The sequence below is a fragment of the Aquarana catesbeiana genome, linkage group LG01 (genome assembly GCF_042186555.1).
Source record: "Aquarana catesbeiana isolate 2022-GZ linkage group LG01, ASM4218655v1, whole genome shotgun sequence".
Lineage (NCBI taxonomy): Eukaryota > Metazoa > Chordata > Amphibia > Anura > Ranidae > Aquarana > Aquarana catesbeiana.
The window spans coordinates 334,198,728-334,218,928 of NC_133324.1; the positions used below are offsets into that span (position 1 = coordinate 334,198,728).

Genomic DNA, 20,201 nt, shown 5'->3' on the forward strand with positions numbered 1-20,201 from the left:
AAGGGGTGTGACCAAAAAACGCCTGCTGATCGGCCAAGAGAGCGCTGATAGGGCTTTCCTGCTGTTGGCACACAATAGCTCAGTGGGGGATGTTGCTGTACTAACATTGCATAGTTAGTACAGCGGCTCCTGTTGAGCTTTTCAGTTTTTTGTTTTTCGTTCAGCCTGCTGGATTTCAGCCAACACTTATTAACCAGTTAAAGCAAAATTTGTATTCCTTTAGCCCTCATGCACACAGGCTGTTAAAAAAACGTTATGAAAACGCCAGTATCTTTGCAGTGATTTTTTTTAACTTTTTTCAGCGTTTTTGCAATAGCGTTTTTGAGCGTTTTTCCGCGTAGCGTTTTTGAGCGTTTTTTTTTTTTTTTTTTTTTTTTCAATGGATCAAAAATGCTAAAAAACGTCGGTGAATGACGTTTTTGAGCGTTTTTGCGCGTTTTTCAGCGTTAGAGCGTTTTTACAGCTGAAAAACGTCTTTCAGAACCCACTGGTCCTGGGTTTTTTTTACAGCTTAAAAACGCCTATGCCACTTGCAGCTCAAAAACGCCTAGGTGGGCATGAAGCCATAGACTAACATAGACAGGCCTTTTTAGGCTGCAAAAAAAGCTCAAAAAAGCAGCTGTAAAAACGTCCGTGTGCATGAGGACTTAGATTTACATAAATCAAGGCATGGGGCAGTCCCAAACTTCCTCATCTCAGGTCCCCTCTCTCACCTCTTCCTCTTCTCTGTGCGCCCCCATAGGAAGCTGCTTCCTATGGTGGCGCACCTGCGGGCTCACTCCCAAACTGAGCTGTGTATGTTTATAGACACAGTGTGGCTCGGCCCTGTTCCCTTCATTAGATTGACAGCAGCAGGAGCCAATGAGCCTGTGAGAGAGGGGAGAGAGAGAACCAGCACTGCTACATATGGGCACAGCGCTGTATTGATACAGGACTCGGGTAAGAATTTAGGGAGGGAGTTGGAACAAATCGTGGAAGTTTTTTTTTTTTTGTTTTTACTTTGAGCGTAAAGCATTACGGTGAAAATAAAAAAAATAAAAAAACCTGTTATTTGGCTTTAGAACCACTTTTAAGATTTGTATGTCTACAAAGCATGCTGGGCACTCTGAAAGGACTGCAAAAAAAAAAAAAAAAAAACTAACAAATAGAGTCCTTCTCTATCCCTATGTCAGCTGGGCATGCCAAAACAGATTCTCCCTTTCATTTTGCCAGTTCAGCATTGGAAAGTGGAAGGAATAATCCCTGAGTAACTGTACATTTCTTCATTCGGGCAATGTAATATGAATGTATAGATGTGAATGGCACATCTGTATATGAACATGTATCCAGTGTTTCTGATAAAGTTAAATGAAGTCTTTATTTCCAGATGCTCAATCCTTATCTAATCCTTGTCTAATATAAAATCTATGCACTTACCTGATCATCTGGAAGGCCATTGAGGAGTCCCTTGTTTCTTTCCAGATTGCACAACAGACGTTAACGGAATTCATCAAGAATGATTCTGACGCTCTCTTTCGTAAAGTTCTCTTTCAGTAATGCATTTTTGGACAGTCTAACTTAACGTGATGTGCAAAGCATAGGAATATGCATGCCCTTTAAAATCTAGAATAACCCTACGTTCTGTGATGTTTTAATGAAATAACATCTACTTACGGGTGTTTCTGCTAACGGTTTTGAAGTAACTTCCTCTCATCTTTGCGTCTTAGAAGATCTTGTGGTCACAGGTGGGCGTGAGACACTCGTGCAGTCATGTAGCAATCAATGTAAACTCAACAAACAAGAAGCATAATGCATATAGTTAAGATGGCTGTGCTCTGAAATCAGCACAACAATTTTTTCAGGTTTAGCTACCTGTAATTTTGTATCCCTTTTTGTGATTTTATTGTGCTAAAATTAGAACCTTGATTCAGTTGAACTTAAAACAGACCTTCACTCCCCCAAAACCACTTGGCATCTTTGCAACCCTCAACCCCCCCCAAATCTTAAAGGCTAACACCACCTTTTGGACCATGTTGAATGTTACATTTAGGGTGTAACATGATGCACATGGGACCCTCCCATGTGTGACAGTGTGTGGGGATTCTTCTCCCCTGCAGTAGCTGTCACTTTAGAAATTTTCACAGCTATATTTGTGAATAAACAAACTACAAGTCCTGTCTGCCTCTGTGGCAGACTGATTCATAGTCCCTATGAAACATGAGTGCAGTGATACCATGCTTGTAGTCTCCCTCCTTCCCTCCAATCTCACCCAGGCATGAATGACAGGTACTTTGCTCCAGCAGCCTCCTGGGATATGCACATCAGATATCCCAGGACGTATCCGCTTACAGAGAGCAGGTGCAGAAGGACAGACATGGCTTTGTATCACCTCATTGGTGCCACCTCATCAAAATTTTATAACGGAAACAAAGAAAAACCCCCCCCTTCCAAATTTTTGGTCCCCTTTTTTTATTTGTTTAGCAAAAAATAAAAACCCCAGTGGTGATCAAAGATCACCAAAAAGGCTATTTTCACGTTGGGGGGTGGTGGGGGGGCTGTGGACGTTAACGGTAAAGAGCCGCTGTTATAGTGGCGCTTTTCGGACGCTAGCGCGCCACCTTTAACCCCCACTAGCAGCCGAGGAAAGGGTTAAAAGCGCCTGAAAAGCACCGCTGCTAAAGCGCTGCTCATTGATTTCAATGGCTGGGCCGGGGGAGGAGCGGCGTATACGCCGCTCCTCCGCCCCAAAGATGCTGCTTGCAGGACTTTTTTTTTTTTTTTCTCCCGTCCTGCAAGTGCATTGCCCAAGTGTGAAAGCACTCAGGCGTTTACACTAGGGAGGCTTTAGAGGCGCTTTTCAGATGCTATTTTTAGTGCTAAACCGCCGGAAACGCGCCCCAGTGTGAAAGGGGTCTGTTTGTGGGAACAAAATGATAAAAATTTTGTTTAGGTACAGTGTTGCATGACCGCGCAATTGTCATTTAAAAAGCGCTGAAAGATGAAAATTGCCCTGGGCAGGAAGGGGGGGAGGTGGCTGGTATTGTGGTTAAACAGGTCCTAAAACTTGCATGGTTCTAAGGGCACACTTGAAACTTGCTTTTTATATACTGACTAATAAACTGTTTTGTATTATTGTATGTTTGTGAATTTTGGTATATTCTGTTCATTAGTGATGTCTCTATCTATGTTTTATCTTTTGTAGGGGTTGGGAAGTCATGTCTTCTGCTTCAGTTTACAGATAAGCGGTTTCAGCCTGTTCACGATCTCACTATAGGTAAATGCTTTCAAGAGATTTTTTTGTAGTCAATAAAAAATGTTTGCTTTTGTTTTCTATATGTAGTATGTCCTGTAATTATCACTTAGAACACGACCGTAATATTCACTGTTAATAGTGGTACCACAGGGTAGAAAATCCATATCAATAACGCCATGTTTGTACCAGAAAACACTTGCCATCGTTTTACCTGCAGACGCAATTGTTTGAAAAAAGTTTTTTGTGGTGGTGAGTCCGCATGCTTCCACTGCACTAGCACTGTTGTCTGCCATCCTAATGGTCTCTGGACTGGCCTGCGACATGTATGCCCCCCTATCAGTAATAGGACACACTCGCCACTTACTACTTACTGGGGTTGATTTACTAAAGGCAAATCCACTGTGCACTACAAGTGCACTTGGAAGTGCAGTCACTGTAGATCTAAATAAATAATATTTCTGTCCTGTGGACAGATTCTCCCACCTGAGCTGTGGATCTCTGCAGCTCCTCCACAGTTACCATGGGCCTCTTGGATACTTCTCTGAATGCTCTCCTTGCCTGGTCTGTCCGTTTAGGTGGAGAGCCATGTCTTGGATATATATATATATATATATATATATATATATATATATATATATATATATATATATATATATATATATATATATATATATATATATATATATATATATATATATATATATATATATATATATATATATATATATATATATATATATATGTGTATTCAGCCCCTCCGAGTCAATACTTTGTAGAACCACCTTCCACTGCAATTACAGCTACAAGTCTTTTTGGGGATGTCTCTACCAGCTTTGCACATCTAGACAGTGACAGTTTTGCCCATTCTTCTTGGCAAAATAGCTCAAGCTCTGTCAGATTGGATGGAGAGCGTCTGTGTCTTGCCACAGATTCTGAATTGGATTTAGGTCGGGACTTTGACTGGGCCATTCTAACGCATGAATATGCTTTGATCTAAACCATTCCATTGTAGTTCTGGCTGTATTTTTAGGGTCGTTGTCCTTCTGGAAGGTGAATCTCCTCCCCAGTATCAAGTCTTTTGTAGACTCTAACAGGTTTTCTTCTAAGAATGCCCTGTATTTGGCTCCATCCATCTTCCCATCAACTCTGACCAGCTTCCCTGCTGAAGGTAAGCATCCCCACAACATGATGCTGCCACCACCATGTTTCACGGTGGGGATGGTGTGTTCAGGGTGATGTGCAGTGTTAGTTTTCCACCACACATAGTGTTTTGCTTTTAGGCCAAAAAGTTCAATTTTTGGTCTCATCTGACCAGAGTACCTTCTTCCACATGTTTGCTGTGTCCCCCACATGGCTTCTCGCAAACTGCAAACAGGACTTCTTATGGCTTGCTTTCAGCAATGGCTTTCTTCTTTCCACTGTTCCATAAAGGCCAGATATGTGAAGTGTACAACTAATAGTTGTCCTGTGGACAGATTCCCCCACCTGAACTGTGGATCTCTGCAGCTCCTCCAGCGTTACCATGGGCCTCTTGGCTGCTTCTCTGATTAATGCTCTCCTTGCCCGGTCTGTCAGTTTAGGTGGACAGCCATGTCTTGGTAGGTTTGCAGTTGTGCCGCACTCTTTCCATTTTCGGATGATGGATTGAACAGTGCTCAGTGAGATGTTCAAAGCTTGGGATATTTATAACCTAACCCTGCTTTAAACGTCTCCACAACTTTATCCATGACCTGTCTGGTGTGTTCCTTGGCCTTCATCATGCTGTTTGTTCACTAAGGTTATCTAACAAACCTCCTGAGGGCTTCACAGAATAGCTGCATTTATTCTGAGATTAAATTACACACAGGTGGACTCTATTTACTAATTAGGTGACTTCTGAAGGAAATTGGTTCCACTAAATTTTAGTTAAGTGTATCCGAGTAAAGGGGGGCTGAATACAAATGCACACCACACTTTTTAGATATTTAATTGTAAACGAGTTTGATAACTATTTATTATTTCTTTCCACTTCACAATTATGTGCCACTTTGTGTTGGTCTATCACATAAAATCCCAATAAAATACATCTACCGATCTATCGATCTTGTAGATATGTCTATAGCATAAATGTAATGCTAATGAATAAATTTCAGAAATGATTTAAATTTTATAAAGTTTTTGTATTTCATACTGGGTGCCCAAGCCATTGATTATAAAAGCGGGCCAAGTTAAACCATGATAGATAAAAAGGATCTGTGACACATTAGTTGGCTAGATTTCCTTGTGCTCTTGTGTACAGATCTATAGAATGTGCCCAAAGAGTGAGCCCTGCGGGCAGGGTCTGAGAATTAGATTATGGTCTACGCATCAAAATTCATGTAAACTGCACAGTTCATGCCTTATATTCATTTTATTTAGGAGGAGACTGCAAGGTTTAAGCCCCATGTTCAGTTTTCAAACTTGACATTGATTTGTATTTAGACTGTGCCATCCACACTGTTAATTATAAATGAGTTTGATATATTTTTGCAGGCTTGCTGCAAGTGCAGTGATATGAGGATAACGCATTGCAGTCTAAGCTGTGTTTATTGTGTTTTTCTGGTTTCTACATGTATGAAGTTTGTAGCACAGGGACATGTAGTGCTCCTTTGCTCAGTTGTTTGTAAGCAGTTTTGAAAAAGGGTTACAGAATCTAGGAGGCAGCAGCAAAGCCGCTTTGACCTGTGAACTTTGCAGTTCCCCATGTCCCTATAGCAGTCATACATAGGACACACGTGACATCAATATATACAGTTCCCCAACCCTTTTTAACCTAAAAATAGCAGCCATATATACAGTTATACACTTCTTAAAGTGATTGTAACGGATTGTTGTTTTTTTTTTTTTTTTTTTTTTTTTTTTTTTTAAATAACAAACATATCATACTTGCCTCCACTGTACAGCTCGTTTTGCACAGAGTGGCCCCGAACATCCTTTTCTGGGTTCCCCCGGCACCTCTCGTGGCTCCTCCCTGCATAAGATAACCCCCTAGGAGAAGCTCTCTCCCAAGGGGGTTACCTTGCGGGCTCGCTCCCGAGTCCAGCATTTGCCTCCACAGACATGAATGCCAGACTTTTTTTTTCTCCAGTAATTTTTATTGAAAACTTTTTTCCATTAAGGGTTCCGCAGTAGAGTAAAGCTGAAGATAACTGGTGCTGATAATGCTGGAAGTATTTTCATAACAAGTGAAACCTTACTTTTAAAGCGGACCTTCAGTCATTTTTTTTTTTTTTTTCAACTTTCCATCTATTAAATCTTCTGCCCTTGTTGTTTTAACTTTGGGTAGTAAAACATTTTTTTTTTCTGCCAATAAATACCTTATACAGCCCACTTCTTGTTTCTTGTCTGGTAAAAAGCCTAGGCTTATGACATCATGCACCTTACTCACTCTTGTGAGAGTTTGCCAGGAAGGGAGGAGGGATGAGTCATAAGAGGGCCAATGAGAGCTGCAGAGCTGGAGGTGTGTCTGTGTAAATAAAGGAAGTGAACAGGCAGCAGCTTCAGCTGCCACAGTTAAAATGGTTGCAGCCAGACTCAAGGGAGGGAGATTTCTGCAGCATATTTTCCTTTCACCAAGACGTTTTCTATTTCTAAATTTTTCCATCATTGTGGTTGAAAACGAATGTTGATTTGACCCCAGTAATGATTAAAAAAATTGAACGAACAATCTTAAAAATACATTGTTTTTGTACGGCCAGCATATAATATATTCTGTTTGAAAATCTGCAAAACAGTCAACTTTTTTTTTTTTTTTTTTTTTTTTTTTTTAAATAAAAAAATAAGAATTGATCTTTGAGTGTGATGATATTTACCAGATTCAACCTCTAATAGTATATCATTTCTGTCTGTTATTCTCAGAGTGGATTACAGATTTTGCTCCCTAAACTTTACATATTACCTAAATTATACACCACACTTTTTTTTTTCTTTTTTTTTTTTTAAGGTTGTTAACCGATTAATCGAAACCATAATTGGCCAACTAATCAATTATGAAAATAATCGTTAGTTGCAGCCCTAATACAAATGTTATAAATTTGAGTTGCAATTCAGTGAGTAAAATAAGTATTTGATCCCCAAGCAAAACATGACTTAGTACTGGGTGGAGAAACCCTTGTTGGCAAGCACAGAGGTAAGAACATTTCTTGTAGTTGGTTACCAGGTTTGCACACATCTCAGGAGAGATTTTGGTCCACTCTTCTTTACAGATCTTCTCTAAATCCTTAAGGTTTCTTGGCTGTCACTTGTCAACTCAAAGTTTCAGTTCCCTCCCAGAAATTGTCTTTAGGATTAAGGTCTAGAGAGTGGCTAGGCCACGCCATGACCTTAATGTGCTTCTCTTTGAGCCACTCCTTTGTTGCCTTGGCAGTATGTTTTGGGTCATTGTCATGCTGGAAGACCCATCTTCAGTGTTCTGGCTGAGGGAAGAAGGTTCTTATCCAAGATTTTACAATACATGGCCCCATCCATTGGCCCCTCAATGCGTCAAAGTTGGCCTGTACCTTTTAGTAGAGAAACAGCCCCAAAGCATAATGTTTCCACCTCCGTGCTTGACTGTAGGAATGGTGTTCTTAGGGTCATAGTCATCAATTTTCTTCCTCCAAACACGGCAAGTCGAGTTAATGCCAAAGAGCTCAATTTTGATCTCCTCTGACCACAGCACTTTCTCCCAATCCTGGGACGTGGGCCTGTACATGTGCCTTCTTGAGGAGGGGGACCTTGCAGGTGCTGCAGGATTTCAATCCACGGCAGCATATTGTTGTTACCAATGGTTTGGTGACTGGTCCCAACTGCCTTGAGATCATTCACATGCTCCTTCCGTGTAGTTCTGGGCTGATCCCTCACTTTTCTCAAGATCATCCTTACCCCATGAGGCAAAATCTTGCATGGAGCTCCAGACCGAGGGCGATTGATGGTTAGTTTGTAGTTCTTTCATTTGCAAATAATCACTCCAACGGTTGTCTCTGTCTCACCAAGCTTCTTGCTGATGGTCTTATAGCCCATTCCAGCCTTGTGCAGGTTTACAATCTTGCCCCCCGACGTCCTTTGACAGCTCTTTGGTCTTGCCCATGATGGTGAGGTTTGAATGGAAGAAAGAGATTCTGTGGACAGGTGTCGTTTATACACATAACAAGTTGTGAGTTCTTAACCACTTCAATACAAGGCACGTTCAGGCTAATTTTCAGGTTTCAGTGCTGTTGCATTTTAACTCATGCAACACTGTACCCAAAGTGTTTATCTTTTTTTCCCAAGGCGTCTTTCAGGACAGCACCTGAGAGATAGCGACTCCACCCACCGGAAACAGGAAACACCTTCTTCCTCCAAACTTTAAAGGGAGGCGCCTCCCTACCATACCTCAGTTTTTGTGTTTCCTCCGGCCCAGAGGGAACATCTTTTTGAAGGGGAGTCAAGGTCTCTCAGATGCTCCTGGGAGACAGGGCTTCCTATTCTTTTTTTTCCTCCTTTAGGAGACCCGCTGTCCTCCCCGGCCTACCCAAGCCTTTGCAGCGGTAGCAATCGGGCTCCTCTTCCCCTCCTGGTGCTCGGTGAGAGCCGTAGACCCGGTGATCCGCGCGGTCGTAGGAGCGGCGGTGCGCCGCCGCCATGTTTTTTGGCCGGCAGGCGCGGCGGAAGTGACAAGGCGGGTCACTGGGTCAGCAGAAGCGTCATTTCCGGCGTGGATGCAAGGGGGGAGGAGGGAGGACAGGTACTGGCGCCTACTTCCGCTTCCGGTCCGGTGCAGATGCACTATGGGAGTCCAGAAGCGGCATATGAAGCCACAAGTGAGGAGCTGCATAGCAGAGATGGAGGACTCAGCGTCTGCAGCGGTGGGGACAGGCACAGGCGCCAGTAAAGCTCAGGTAGGAGCAGCAGTTTAAGTCTGCCTTTCTTCCTTTTCCTGGGTTTGGTCTATTTTCTTTTTTCTTACCCCCTAGTGGCAAGGGGCCTGTCTGGGCACTAGAGGCTGACTGGTTTCTTCTTAGTGCACCTGTGGGTGATTCTTGTGTAGCTGAGACCGGGTCTCACTAAAAGGTCCCCTGGTTTTTTCCCTTTTTTGTTTTTTCTCTCACAGGCTAAAAGCTCTGACCCAAAAAAGAGATGTCCTTCTTGCAGGGCCAAAATGGGAGAAAATTGGAAAAAAGTCTTATGCAGTACATGCATGACTTCTTTAGTTAAGGAGGAATCAGCTTCGGTTTGTGATGATCTGGTTGCCTCTGTAAAGAAGGAACTATACGCCACGATTCAGACTTTTCGTGACTCTTTAGTTAATCCAGCTGCTAGTCAGCCATCCACTTCTGAGGCTTCCCAGGGTTCTGTTTCTTTCCCCATGGTAGAAGCTTTACCTGAAGGCCCCTCTATCAGGGAAGAGCAGTCCCCTACTCCTTCCGTTAAAGATTCGGAGGAGGAGGGTGAGGATGCGGAGGTGGCTCCTTCCAAATTTAAGCTTTCCCTAGAGGAGGTAGACGGACTCCTTAAGGCTATCCATGTTACACTTGGCTTAAGTGAGGAAAAGAAGGAGTTATCTCATCATGACCGCATGTATGCAGGGTTAAATGAGCCTAAGGGGCGAACATTTCCGGTTCATTCGGTCATTTCTGACGCCATTACTAAAGAATGGCAAGATCCAGAGAAAAAGCCCTTTTTTTCCAGAGCCCACAAAAGGCGCTTCCCTTTTGAGGAGGACCCTTCTGCGGTGTGGAATAAGGTGCCCAGGTTGGATGCGGCCTTTTCACAGGTCTCAAGATCCACAGACCTGTCTTTTGAAGACATGGGTGTTCTAAGGGATCCAATGGACAAACGCATGGATCTTTTGCTCAAGAGATCATGGCAATCAATCATGAGCAATTTAAAACCAGCAATGGCCACAACCTGTGTAGCCAGGAATCTGGAATACTGGGTGAACCAACTTAGATCTCATATAGTGGCAGATTCCCCCAAGCAGGAGATCTTAGATTCCTTTCCTACCCTGATTTCTGCGGTTGCTTATATTGCTGATGCTTCGGCTGAAGCTATCAAAATGTCAGCTAGGTCTGCAGCTTTAGCAAATGCTGCGAGAAGAGCTTTATGGCTAAAAACCTGGCCAGGTGATACAGCTTCAAAGAGTAAACTTTGTGGTATTCCCTTTTCAGGTGACCTTCTTTTTGGCCCTGATCTAGATAATATCCTAGACAGAACTGCCGATAAGAAGAAGTCCTTTCCGGTCAAAAAGAAAAAGCAGACCCCAAAACGTCTTTTTCTCGAATCGTCTTCCAGGGCAGCATCCGAGAGATAGGCTCCTCCTCCCTAAAACAGGAAACACATTAGTCCACCATTATAAATTTCACACTCTTACCTGTGTGCCTCAGTTGTTTGTGTTTCCTCCGGACCCACAGGAGCTGCAAGAACGTTTGTTATTTTATTTTCACCTGTCTCTGTGCTTGTTGCAGGAGACCCCCTGCCAGCATCCCATACAGCCCAAGGGGCTTTGGGAGGGCGAGCAGGCGCAGCACTGGGCAACATTGCTCAAAGCCTGAGATTTCGCCCCTACTGAGGGGTCTGCAATCATCCCCCCCAGGCTGCAGGAGGACTCTGTCATCCCCACCCCATGCCGCTGTTAGGCCTGTGTATGCTTCCGCAAGCACCCCCCTCTGGCTTTCCGCAGAATCTGGAGCCCGCCAGGGGGGATGGATACATGCATAGATGGGCGCCCCCCCCCCCCCCGCCGCCGCCGACGACCGCTGCCGAAAACCTCAGCAGCAGAGGGTCTAGCAGGGAGGGTTTTGCACCTTCTAAATTAGGTCCCTGGTGGCTGCGGCTGTCCCCCCAAACGAATCCACCGCTCTCCGGGCGGCGCAGCAGCGTCCTCACCGCCACAGGCCGCTACAGGAAGTCGGGGGTGTACCAAGATGGCGCCGAGGAAGTTCCGCTTCCGGGTTGGCGGCCATTTTCCCGTAGTCTATCTACTGCGGAGATAGAGCAGGGACACCTAGGGGCGGGAAGTTTTAAAAAAAAAAAAAAAAAAAGAGAGAGAAAACAGAATACAAATAGCAAATTTGTTCAATGCTACCCTTCACTACCAGCACAGTTACTCTACAATACAGCGGCATGTGCAGGTGTGTCCACCAACCTGCACGGGGTCAGCCGGGGGCGGGGCCGGAGCTTATGCAGGAAGCAGATAAAAAGGCCTCTAAGCAGAGGATCCTGGTGGCTGATCATGTCTGACGCTTCCCCACCCTGCCCTGCAGATCCTGCAAATCAGGACAGCTCCAAGGTAAGCCAGAATATTCTTGAATTATCTCTGTCTTAACCTCTTTACTGCCTATCTACAGGCAGTTCCTTTGACCACCTAAACTCACGGGGTTTTTTTGTTCTCTATGCTCGCTTGCAGGCAAAGACCCCTGAGGAAAGGAAGGCTAAAGGCAAAACATGTGCCTCATGCAGCCACAGGCTTTCCCCAGATTGGAAAAAGCCCCTGTGTCAGAAATGCTTAGACAAAATGGTGGCAAAAGAATCACAGGGATTTTTGAAAGACCTGCTCAATTCTTTTAAGAAAGAAATTCAGAGCACCATGGCACCACTACGCTCAGCTATAGAGAAATTAGAAACGCCAGCAAGTGTCGCTCAGGCCAGTATCCCATCTACCAGCGGAACACACATTCCAAGGGAGAACAAGGTACAGGCAGAACAAGAGGTGGATTCAGATGAATCTGAACAATCTGAATCAGAAGACGGTATCTGTTCAGACTCAGAGGAGGAAGGGAATGGGAAGCAGGGGCGGCAAACCTAAATCCGGCTATTGCTTCCACCTGCACAGCCCGAACCTTGCTAATCTGGCTAACCCAGCTGCAAGATCTATTGGAGAACGACACACCCAGGGAGGAACTAATTAAAACCATCCCCACACTAACTAGAGCGGCAGCTTTCTTGGCAGATGCTTCAGCAGAAACTGTCAGAATATCCTCTAGGACCACGGCACTACTAAACTCGTCCCGCAGAGCCCTGTGGTTAAAATCCTGGGGGGGGGATGCACCTTCCAAGAACCGTTTATGTGGCATACCATTCACTGGAGACCTACTGTTTGGTCCCGAACTAGAAACAGTCCTGGATAGGACTGCAGCAAAAAATAAGGGGTTCCCTCAAACCAAGAAGAGACAAGGGAAGGCGCCCTTTCGGCATTTCAAGAAATTCAATAAGCCAGGGGCAAAAAAGCACTGGGGTCAACAAAACAAGAAAGGCAAAGGTGAATTCATCCTCAAGCCTAATACCCAAAAGAACAAAAAACAATGACTGCCTTCAGGTGGGGGGCAGATTGGCGGCTTTCTCCCACCAATGGGAGGAGATAACAGAAAAAAAAAAAAAAAATTCATACTGCGCACCATAGCGGACGGTTACGCAATAGAATTCTCCAACCGCCCCCCAACCAAATACTTAGCGACCATGCTACCCAAGGACAGCAATCAAGCAAAGGTGTTTCTAGAATCCCTACAGAAACTATTAGATCAGAAGGTGATTTGTCACGTTCCCCAAGAGGAGGAACAAAAGGGCTTCTACTCACACATCTTCGCAAAAAGAAAACCATCAGGCAAACTAAGGCTGATACTAAACCTCAAACCACTCAACCGAGGAATAAGATACAAGAGATTCAGAATGGAATCTATCTATTCAATTAGGAACATCCTACCGCAGGAGACATTCATGGCAACACTAGACTTACAGGATGCCTACCTACATGTCCCCATAAGGAAGGATCACCAAAAGTTTCTAAGGTTCGCAATCCAGGGGCCAGCAGCTACGCTGCACCTACAGTACACAGCTCTCCCCTTCGGAATCTCCTCAGCTCCAAGAATATTCTCAAAAATAATGGCGGAAGCGCTAAAAGGTCTAAGACAGGAGGGTATTGGAATAATACCATACTTAGACGACCTCCTGTTCTTTGCGGACTCAGCAGCAATCCTAGAAAACAACCTGCGCAAGAGTATGATCTATCTGCAAAACCTGGGATGGTTAATAAACGCAGAGAAATCGCAAATGATCCCAAGCCAGAGAGTAGTGTACCTGGGATACGTGCTGGACTCCAGACTGTCAAAAATTTTCCTAACAAAGGAAAAAGACGTAAAAATGACACAAGCAATTACGTCCCTGCTAAGGAACCATTCCACAACGATCAGGCACGGAATGTCCGTACTAGGACTGATGACGTCTTCCATTCCAGCCATCACCTGGGCACAAATTCACATGCGACCCTTACAGAACTACATTCTGTCCCAATGGGATGGCAGGCAAGCATCCCTAGAAAAATCCATTCCCGTCCCCGCCACAGTCAAACAAACACTCTACTGGTGGCTCAACCCACTTCGGGTCATCGAGGGGCGCAGATGGGCTCAAGTCAATCCAGTCAGCATCACCACCGATGCAAGCGCCCTAGGATGGGGAGCCCACATGGAAGGGCGGTTCTCGCAAGGGAAATGGACACCCAAATGGGCACAAGCCTCCTCAAACTTGAGAGAGCTGAAAGCTGTGGGGGAAGCGCTAAAAACCTTCAAGCCAGCATTACAGGGGAAGGATGTAAAGATACAATCAGACAACGCAGCGACAGTCGCATACCTAAACAGACAAGGGGGCACAAAATCCCAAAAACTGATGAGACTGACACAATCTATCCTACTGTGGACAGAAGTGAACATAAGATCGATATCCGGTATTCATCTAAAAGGAACAGACAATACAGTGGCAGATTTCCTGAGCCGGAAAACGATAAAACACACGGAATGGTCGCTAAACCAAACAACCTTCACTCAAATCACCCAGAAGTGGGGAATACCCGAAGTAGACCTATTTGCTTCCAGGGCGAACGCAAAATCTCCGATATTTTTCTCCCTGGACCCTACAGATGGCAACAGCGGGGTGGATGCTTTCAACCAAAACTGGAAATGGCATCTGTGCTATGCATTCCCTCCAACTGCCATAATCCCAAAAGTAATCCAAAAAATCAAGGCAGAGAAAACAACAGTGATACTAATAGCACCACACTGGCCCCAGAGAGCATGGTTCAGTCATTTAAAAAATCTCAGCATACAACCTCAGCTGACACTGACGGACCGCCCGGATCTACTGTCACAAGGCCCAGTCAACCATCCGAACCACAAAATCTTGAAGCTCTCGGCTTGGTTACTGAGAGGGTAAAACTCCAGAACAAAGGCCTGTCAGACAGAGTAATCAACACCATCTTAAACAGCAGAAAGCCGGTAACGAGAGCCATCTATGAGAAAATAAGGAAAAAATTTGCTTCTTGGTACGAAGACAGACCAATCTCCAACGGTGGGATAATTCCAATAGTTTTGGACTTCCTACAAGATGGTGCAGACAAAAACATATCACCAAGTACCCTGAAAGTACAGGTTGCAGCACTTTCCTCGGTCATGGATACTAGACTAGCGGAAGACCCGCTGATAAGACGATTCCTCATAGCTCTTAAAAGATCCAAACCAGCCAAATTGTACAAAACTCCCACCTGGGACATGGGCACAGTACTTAAGGGCTTTCTTTCCCCTCCGTTTGAACCTATCGAGGACAGCTCAGACAAAAACCTCACGTTAAAAACTGCGCTCCTTCTGGCCTTAGTATCCGCCAGAAGAGTGAGTGAGATCCAAGCTCTATCTTCAATAGAACCATACTGTCTAATACATCTGGACAAGATAATTCTCTCTCCAGATCCGGCCTTTCTACCCAAGGTCTCTTCTACATTTCACAGAACCCAAAACATCGTCATACCCTCACTTCCAACAACCATGGATAGTAGGAAAAGAAACATTTACAGCAAACTTGATGTAAGGAACACGCTCATAGCGTATCTCGAAAGAACAAAAGAATGGCGTAGAACGACCTCCCTCTTCATCCTCTATGCAGGAATCAACAGAGGGAAACAAGCTTCAAAAAGCACCATCAGCAGATGGATAAGGATGGCCATACAGATTACCTATAAGGCACAGAATCTCACTCCACCTAGTGAAATCAGAGCGCACTCAACTAGAGCCTGGGCAACCTCGGCCGCAGAGAAAGCAGGGGCAACTCCGGAGCAGATCTGCAGGGCAGCGACATGGTCGAGCTTCAGTACTTTCGCTAAGCACTACCGCATAGACCAGCTGTCTGACCAAGACCAAGCATTTGGTCGTAAAGTGCTCCAGTCTCTAACCCCACCCTAGTAAGTATTGCTTGATATATCCTCTCGGATGCTGCCCTGGAAGACGATTCGAGAAAACAGAGTTAGGTACCTGGTAACTCTTTTTCTAAGAAGTCTTCCAGGGCAGCACTAGTTCCCACCCTTGAAACAACAAAAACCAGGTACAGAGGGGGAGCTTGCAGCTTACAGGGAATTCCTTCGGTGCTTTAACATAACTGAGGCACACAGGTAAGAGTGTGAAATTTATAATGGTGGACTAATGTGTTTCCTGTTTTAGGGAGGAGGAGCCTATCTCTCGGATGCTGCCCTGGAAGACTTCTTAGAAAAAGAGTTACCAGGTACCTAACTCTGTTTTCGACCTCAAAAAACTCAACAGCAACAGCAGGAAAATAAGTTTCAGGGCAGGAGAAAAAATTGGTCCGCGCAAAAGGCGAAGGGCAAAGGCGGAATTCTCTTCCGTCCTCCTTCACAGGCCGAAAACTCGCAATGACTCATCTCTGCGGGTCGGCGGAAGATTACGAGAGTTTCTTCCGCAGTGGTCAGTGATAACTACAAATCAGTTTATTCTGACCACTCTCTCGCAGGGTTATACTCTCGAGTTTTCCAGAAGCCCCCCAAGAAGGTTTCTGGTAACAAATGCTCCTCGAGATTCAATAAGGGCCCTGGCCATGAAATCCTCTCTGGAGGAACTGATGCAACAGGGTGTAGTAATCCCAGTGCCACCAGAGGAATGGCACGAGGGCTTCTATTCACATGTCTTCCTGGTAAAAAAACCAACAGGAAGATTTCGTTTAATTCTAAATTTAAAGCCACTAAACAGAGCCATCAAATACAGAAGGTTCAAGATGGACTCACCACCAGAAATCTTCTGACTCCAGGTTGTTTCATGGCGTCAGTGGATCTAAAGGATGCATACCTGCATATTCCAATCTCATCCCAGTCCCAGAGGTTTCTCAGGTTGGCGGTAAGGTTGGAAGGCAGAATTCAGCATCTGCAATTCAGAGCCCTACCCTTCGGGCTATCATTCGCACCCCGAATTTTTACCAAAGTAATGGCAGAGGCCCTAGCTCCGCTGCGTCTTCAGGGAATCGCAGTAATTCCTTACTTAGACGATCTGCTATTTTTCGCCCCCTCAAGAGAGGAATTGAGGAGCAATTTAAGCAGAGCATGCAGCCATCTGGAGTCTCTAGGTTGGATCCTAAATCTCCAAAAATCTTCCCTGGAACCATCTCAGGAGATTCGGTTTCTAGGGTATATAATAAATTCGGTAAGCCAAAAAATTTTTCTTCCTTCAGAGAAGAAAGGAAAAATCCAGGATACAGTGTCTTTTTTGCAGACCAACCAGCAGCTGACGGTAAGATTGGTCATGTCAGCCCTGGGTGTTCTGACTTCGTCAATGCCAGCTGTTCAGTGGGCAAGACTACACTTCAGACATCTGCAGGCTTTTCTTCTGAGATCTTGGGATCACAATTTGGAATCCCTAGACTCAGAGGTAAGAGTTCCAACCCAAGTGAAGAGGTCACTATGGTGGTGGAAAAGGCAGGATATCCTATCGGAGGGGTTAGTCTGGGCCTTTCCAATCGAAAAAAGGCTGACAACCGATGCCAGTTCCTGGGGTTGGGGAGCCCACCTAGAAAAGGGTTTCACTCAGGGAAACTGGTCCAGGAAAGAGGCGACCAAGTCCTCAAACTGGAGAGAGCTCAAGGCGATCGACTTGGCTCTGAAGTCATTTGCTCAGGGGCTTCGGGCCCAGCATGTTCAAATACTAACAGACAATGCCACGGCCGTGGCTTACATAAACAGGCAGGGAGGTACAAGGAGCAAATCGCTGCAAGTACTAGCCATGAGCATTCTCCGTTGGGCAGAAGGACACTTGCTGTCTTTATCAGCAGTCCATCTAAAGGGATCCCTGAACGGGGTAGCGGATTTCCTGAGCAGAAACCCCATTCGGGAAGCAGAATGGTCGCTGAACCCAGAGGTTTTCGCCATGATTGTCGAGAAGTGGGGGCTGCCAAGGGTGGACCTGTTCGCCTCAAAGGAGAATGCCTTGGTTCCGCAATTTTTTTCCCTAAGCAATCACGACGGGTCACTAGGAACAGATGCCTTGGCGTATCCATGGAGATTCCATCTCTGCTACGCTTTCCCCCCATTCCAGTTAATTCCCTTAGTATTAAGAAAAATTCAAAGGGAAACGGTACCGGTTGTCCTAATCACGCCTTTTTGGCCAAGAAGGGCTTGGTTTTCAACCGTTCTGAAAATGGCGGTCAGGCCTTATTGGCATCTGCCCCTCAGGCACGATTTACTATTTCAGGGACCAGTAAATCACCCAGAGGTAGCCACTTTGGCGCTCACAGCCTGGTATCTGAAGAGCAGCTCTTAAGGAGCAAAGGTTTTTCCAACCGGTTAATCTCAACGCTATTATCCAGTAGGAAAAGGGTGACTAGAAATATCTATTCCAAGGTCTGGAAGGTTTACAATACATGGTGTAATTCATCTGACCAGGACCCAGGGAGTCTTGTTACCATTCTGGAATTTTTACAGGTTGGTGCTGACAAGGGACTAGCAGTTAGTACCCTGAAGGTACAGGTGGCTGCGCTAGCAGTGTTCCTAGAAAGATCTGTGGCCTCAGATCCGTTGGTAACCAGATTTTTCAGATCCCTTACGAGATCCAGACCAGCACCACTTAAGTTGTTTCCCAAATGGGATCTGTCGATAGTCCTCCAGGCTCTAACAAGGAGTCCCTTTGAACCTTTGGAAGAAGCGCCACTCAGATATCTCACTTTTAAGTCTGTGTTTCTGATTGCCATGGTCTCTGCACGCAGGATCAGTGAGCTTAATGCTTTATCAGTTAAGGAACCCTATTTATCTATCTTCCCAGATAGGGTTATACTTAGAACAGATCAGAAATTCTTACCAAAGGTAGCTTCAGTACAAAATCGCGTTCAGGACATTGTACTTCCGACCTTCTGCCCCAACCCAGTAGGGGAGGAGGAGACTTGTTTTCACATGTTGGATGTTAGAAGAGTTTTGTTATGTTACTTGGAAAGGACAAAGCTCTTTAGACGTTCAGATTCTCTGTTTGTGCTATTTTCAGGCAACAGGAAAGGTTGCCAGGCTTCTAAAATCTCTTTAGCAAGGTGGCTGAAGCTAGCCATTTCAGAGGCTTATTCGCATGCAGGTGTGTCTCCTCCAGCAGGAATTTCTGCACACTCAACAAGAGCATTAGCGGCCACTTGGGCAGAGAGAGCTGGTGCCACCCCTGAACAAATCTGCAAGGCGGCAACTTGGTCGAGTTTTCACACATTCGTGAAACATTACAGGCTGGACCTCACATCTGCTAATGATCAGGCGTTTGGCAGAAAGGTCCTGCAAGCTGTTGTCCCGCCCTAAGAGGGTAAGTCTCTGTTATCCTCTCAGGTGCTGTCCTGAAAGACGCCTTGGGAAAAACCAAGTTAGACTTACCGGTAACTTGTTTTCCAGAAGTCTTTCAGGACAGCAACATCCCGCCCTATTGTATTGTATATACTATGCTGTGACTCCCTTTAAAGTTTGGAAGAAGAAGGTGTTTCCTGTTTCCGGTGGGTGGAGTCGCTATCTCTCAGGTGCTGTCCTGAAAGACTTCTGGAAAACAAGTTACCGGTAAGTCTAACTTGGTTTTTCCCACAAATAGAGCTTTCTTTTGGTGGTGTTTTGATCACCACTCGGTGTTTTTTTTTTTTTTTTTTTTTTGCGCTACAAATAAAAAAAAAAAAACGAAAATTTAGAAAAAAATATTTTTTTTCTTTTTATAAAACTTTGTAAATTTAAGTAAGTTTTTTTTTCTCCTTCACTGATGAGGCGGCACTTATATGCAGCACTGATAGGCGGCACTGATGAGCAGCACTGATGGACACTCATAGGTGGCACTGATGGGCACTACTGGGTGGCACTGACAGGCATTACTGATGGGCACAGATTGGCATCCCTGGTGGGCTCTAGTGGGCATCCCTGGTGGGTCTGCACTGATCAATCGCCCCCCCCCCCCCCCCCATATCAGGAGACCCGCCAACCGTTTCTCCTCTACTCGTACCTTGTCAGCACGAGTAGAGGAAAAGCTGATAAACGGCATTTCCTGGTTACCATGTGATGAGTTGTGATTGGACACAGCTCATCACATGGTAAAGAGCCTACGTCATAGGCTCGTTACCTAAATCGGAGATGCGGTGTGTCAGAGCGACACGCCACACCACCGATCGCTGCGCTCCCCCGCGGCTCATTCTGCTGGATGTTATGATGCCCAGTCAGGATAATATGACTGCTATATGGCGGGCGGGAAGTGGCTAAATTGACAGGACTAATCTGTGTACCACATGAGCACATACTGTAGCCAGTCTGTGGGAGCCTGAATTATTGTTGGTTGGTAGGGGATCAAATACTTCTTTTTTTTTTTTTTTTCTCACTGAACTGTAACTCAATTTTATAACATTTGTATCGTGTTTTTCTGAATTTTTGGTTGATGTTCTGTCTCTATCATTTAAAATGCACCTATGATAAAAATTATAGACCCTTCATTTCTTTGTAAGTGGGCAAAGTGGTACAAAATCTGCAGGCGCTCAAATAATAATTTTACCCACTGTATTACAAACATTAAATATCAAGAAAAAAAAACATAAGAAAAGCCTTTTTTAATATTTTTCTTTTTCGGCAGCTTAGTAGATGCCCCCTGCTTATGCTTATGTAGCAGTGCAATATTGCAGTACATGTTCAAACTGTAATGTGTTAAGAATTTAGGCTGGGGATGGAATTGTGTTGCCA

At 44.9% G+C, this 20,201-nt stretch overlaps 1 protein-coding gene across 1 annotated transcript in view; it reads left to right on the forward strand.

The window, feature by feature from the left end:
* RAB2B (RAB2B, member RAS oncogene family) overlaps positions 1 to 20,201 on the forward strand; it is a 51,263-nt gene that overhangs the window by 7,463 nt on the left and 23,599 nt on the right. Inside the window, exon 2 of the mRNA XM_073631558.1 lies at positions 3,182 to 3,253. Coding sequence (XP_073487659.1) covers positions 3,182 to 3,253 — 72 coding nt within the window. The remainder of the gene's footprint in view (positions 1 to 3,181; positions 3,254 to 20,201) is intronic.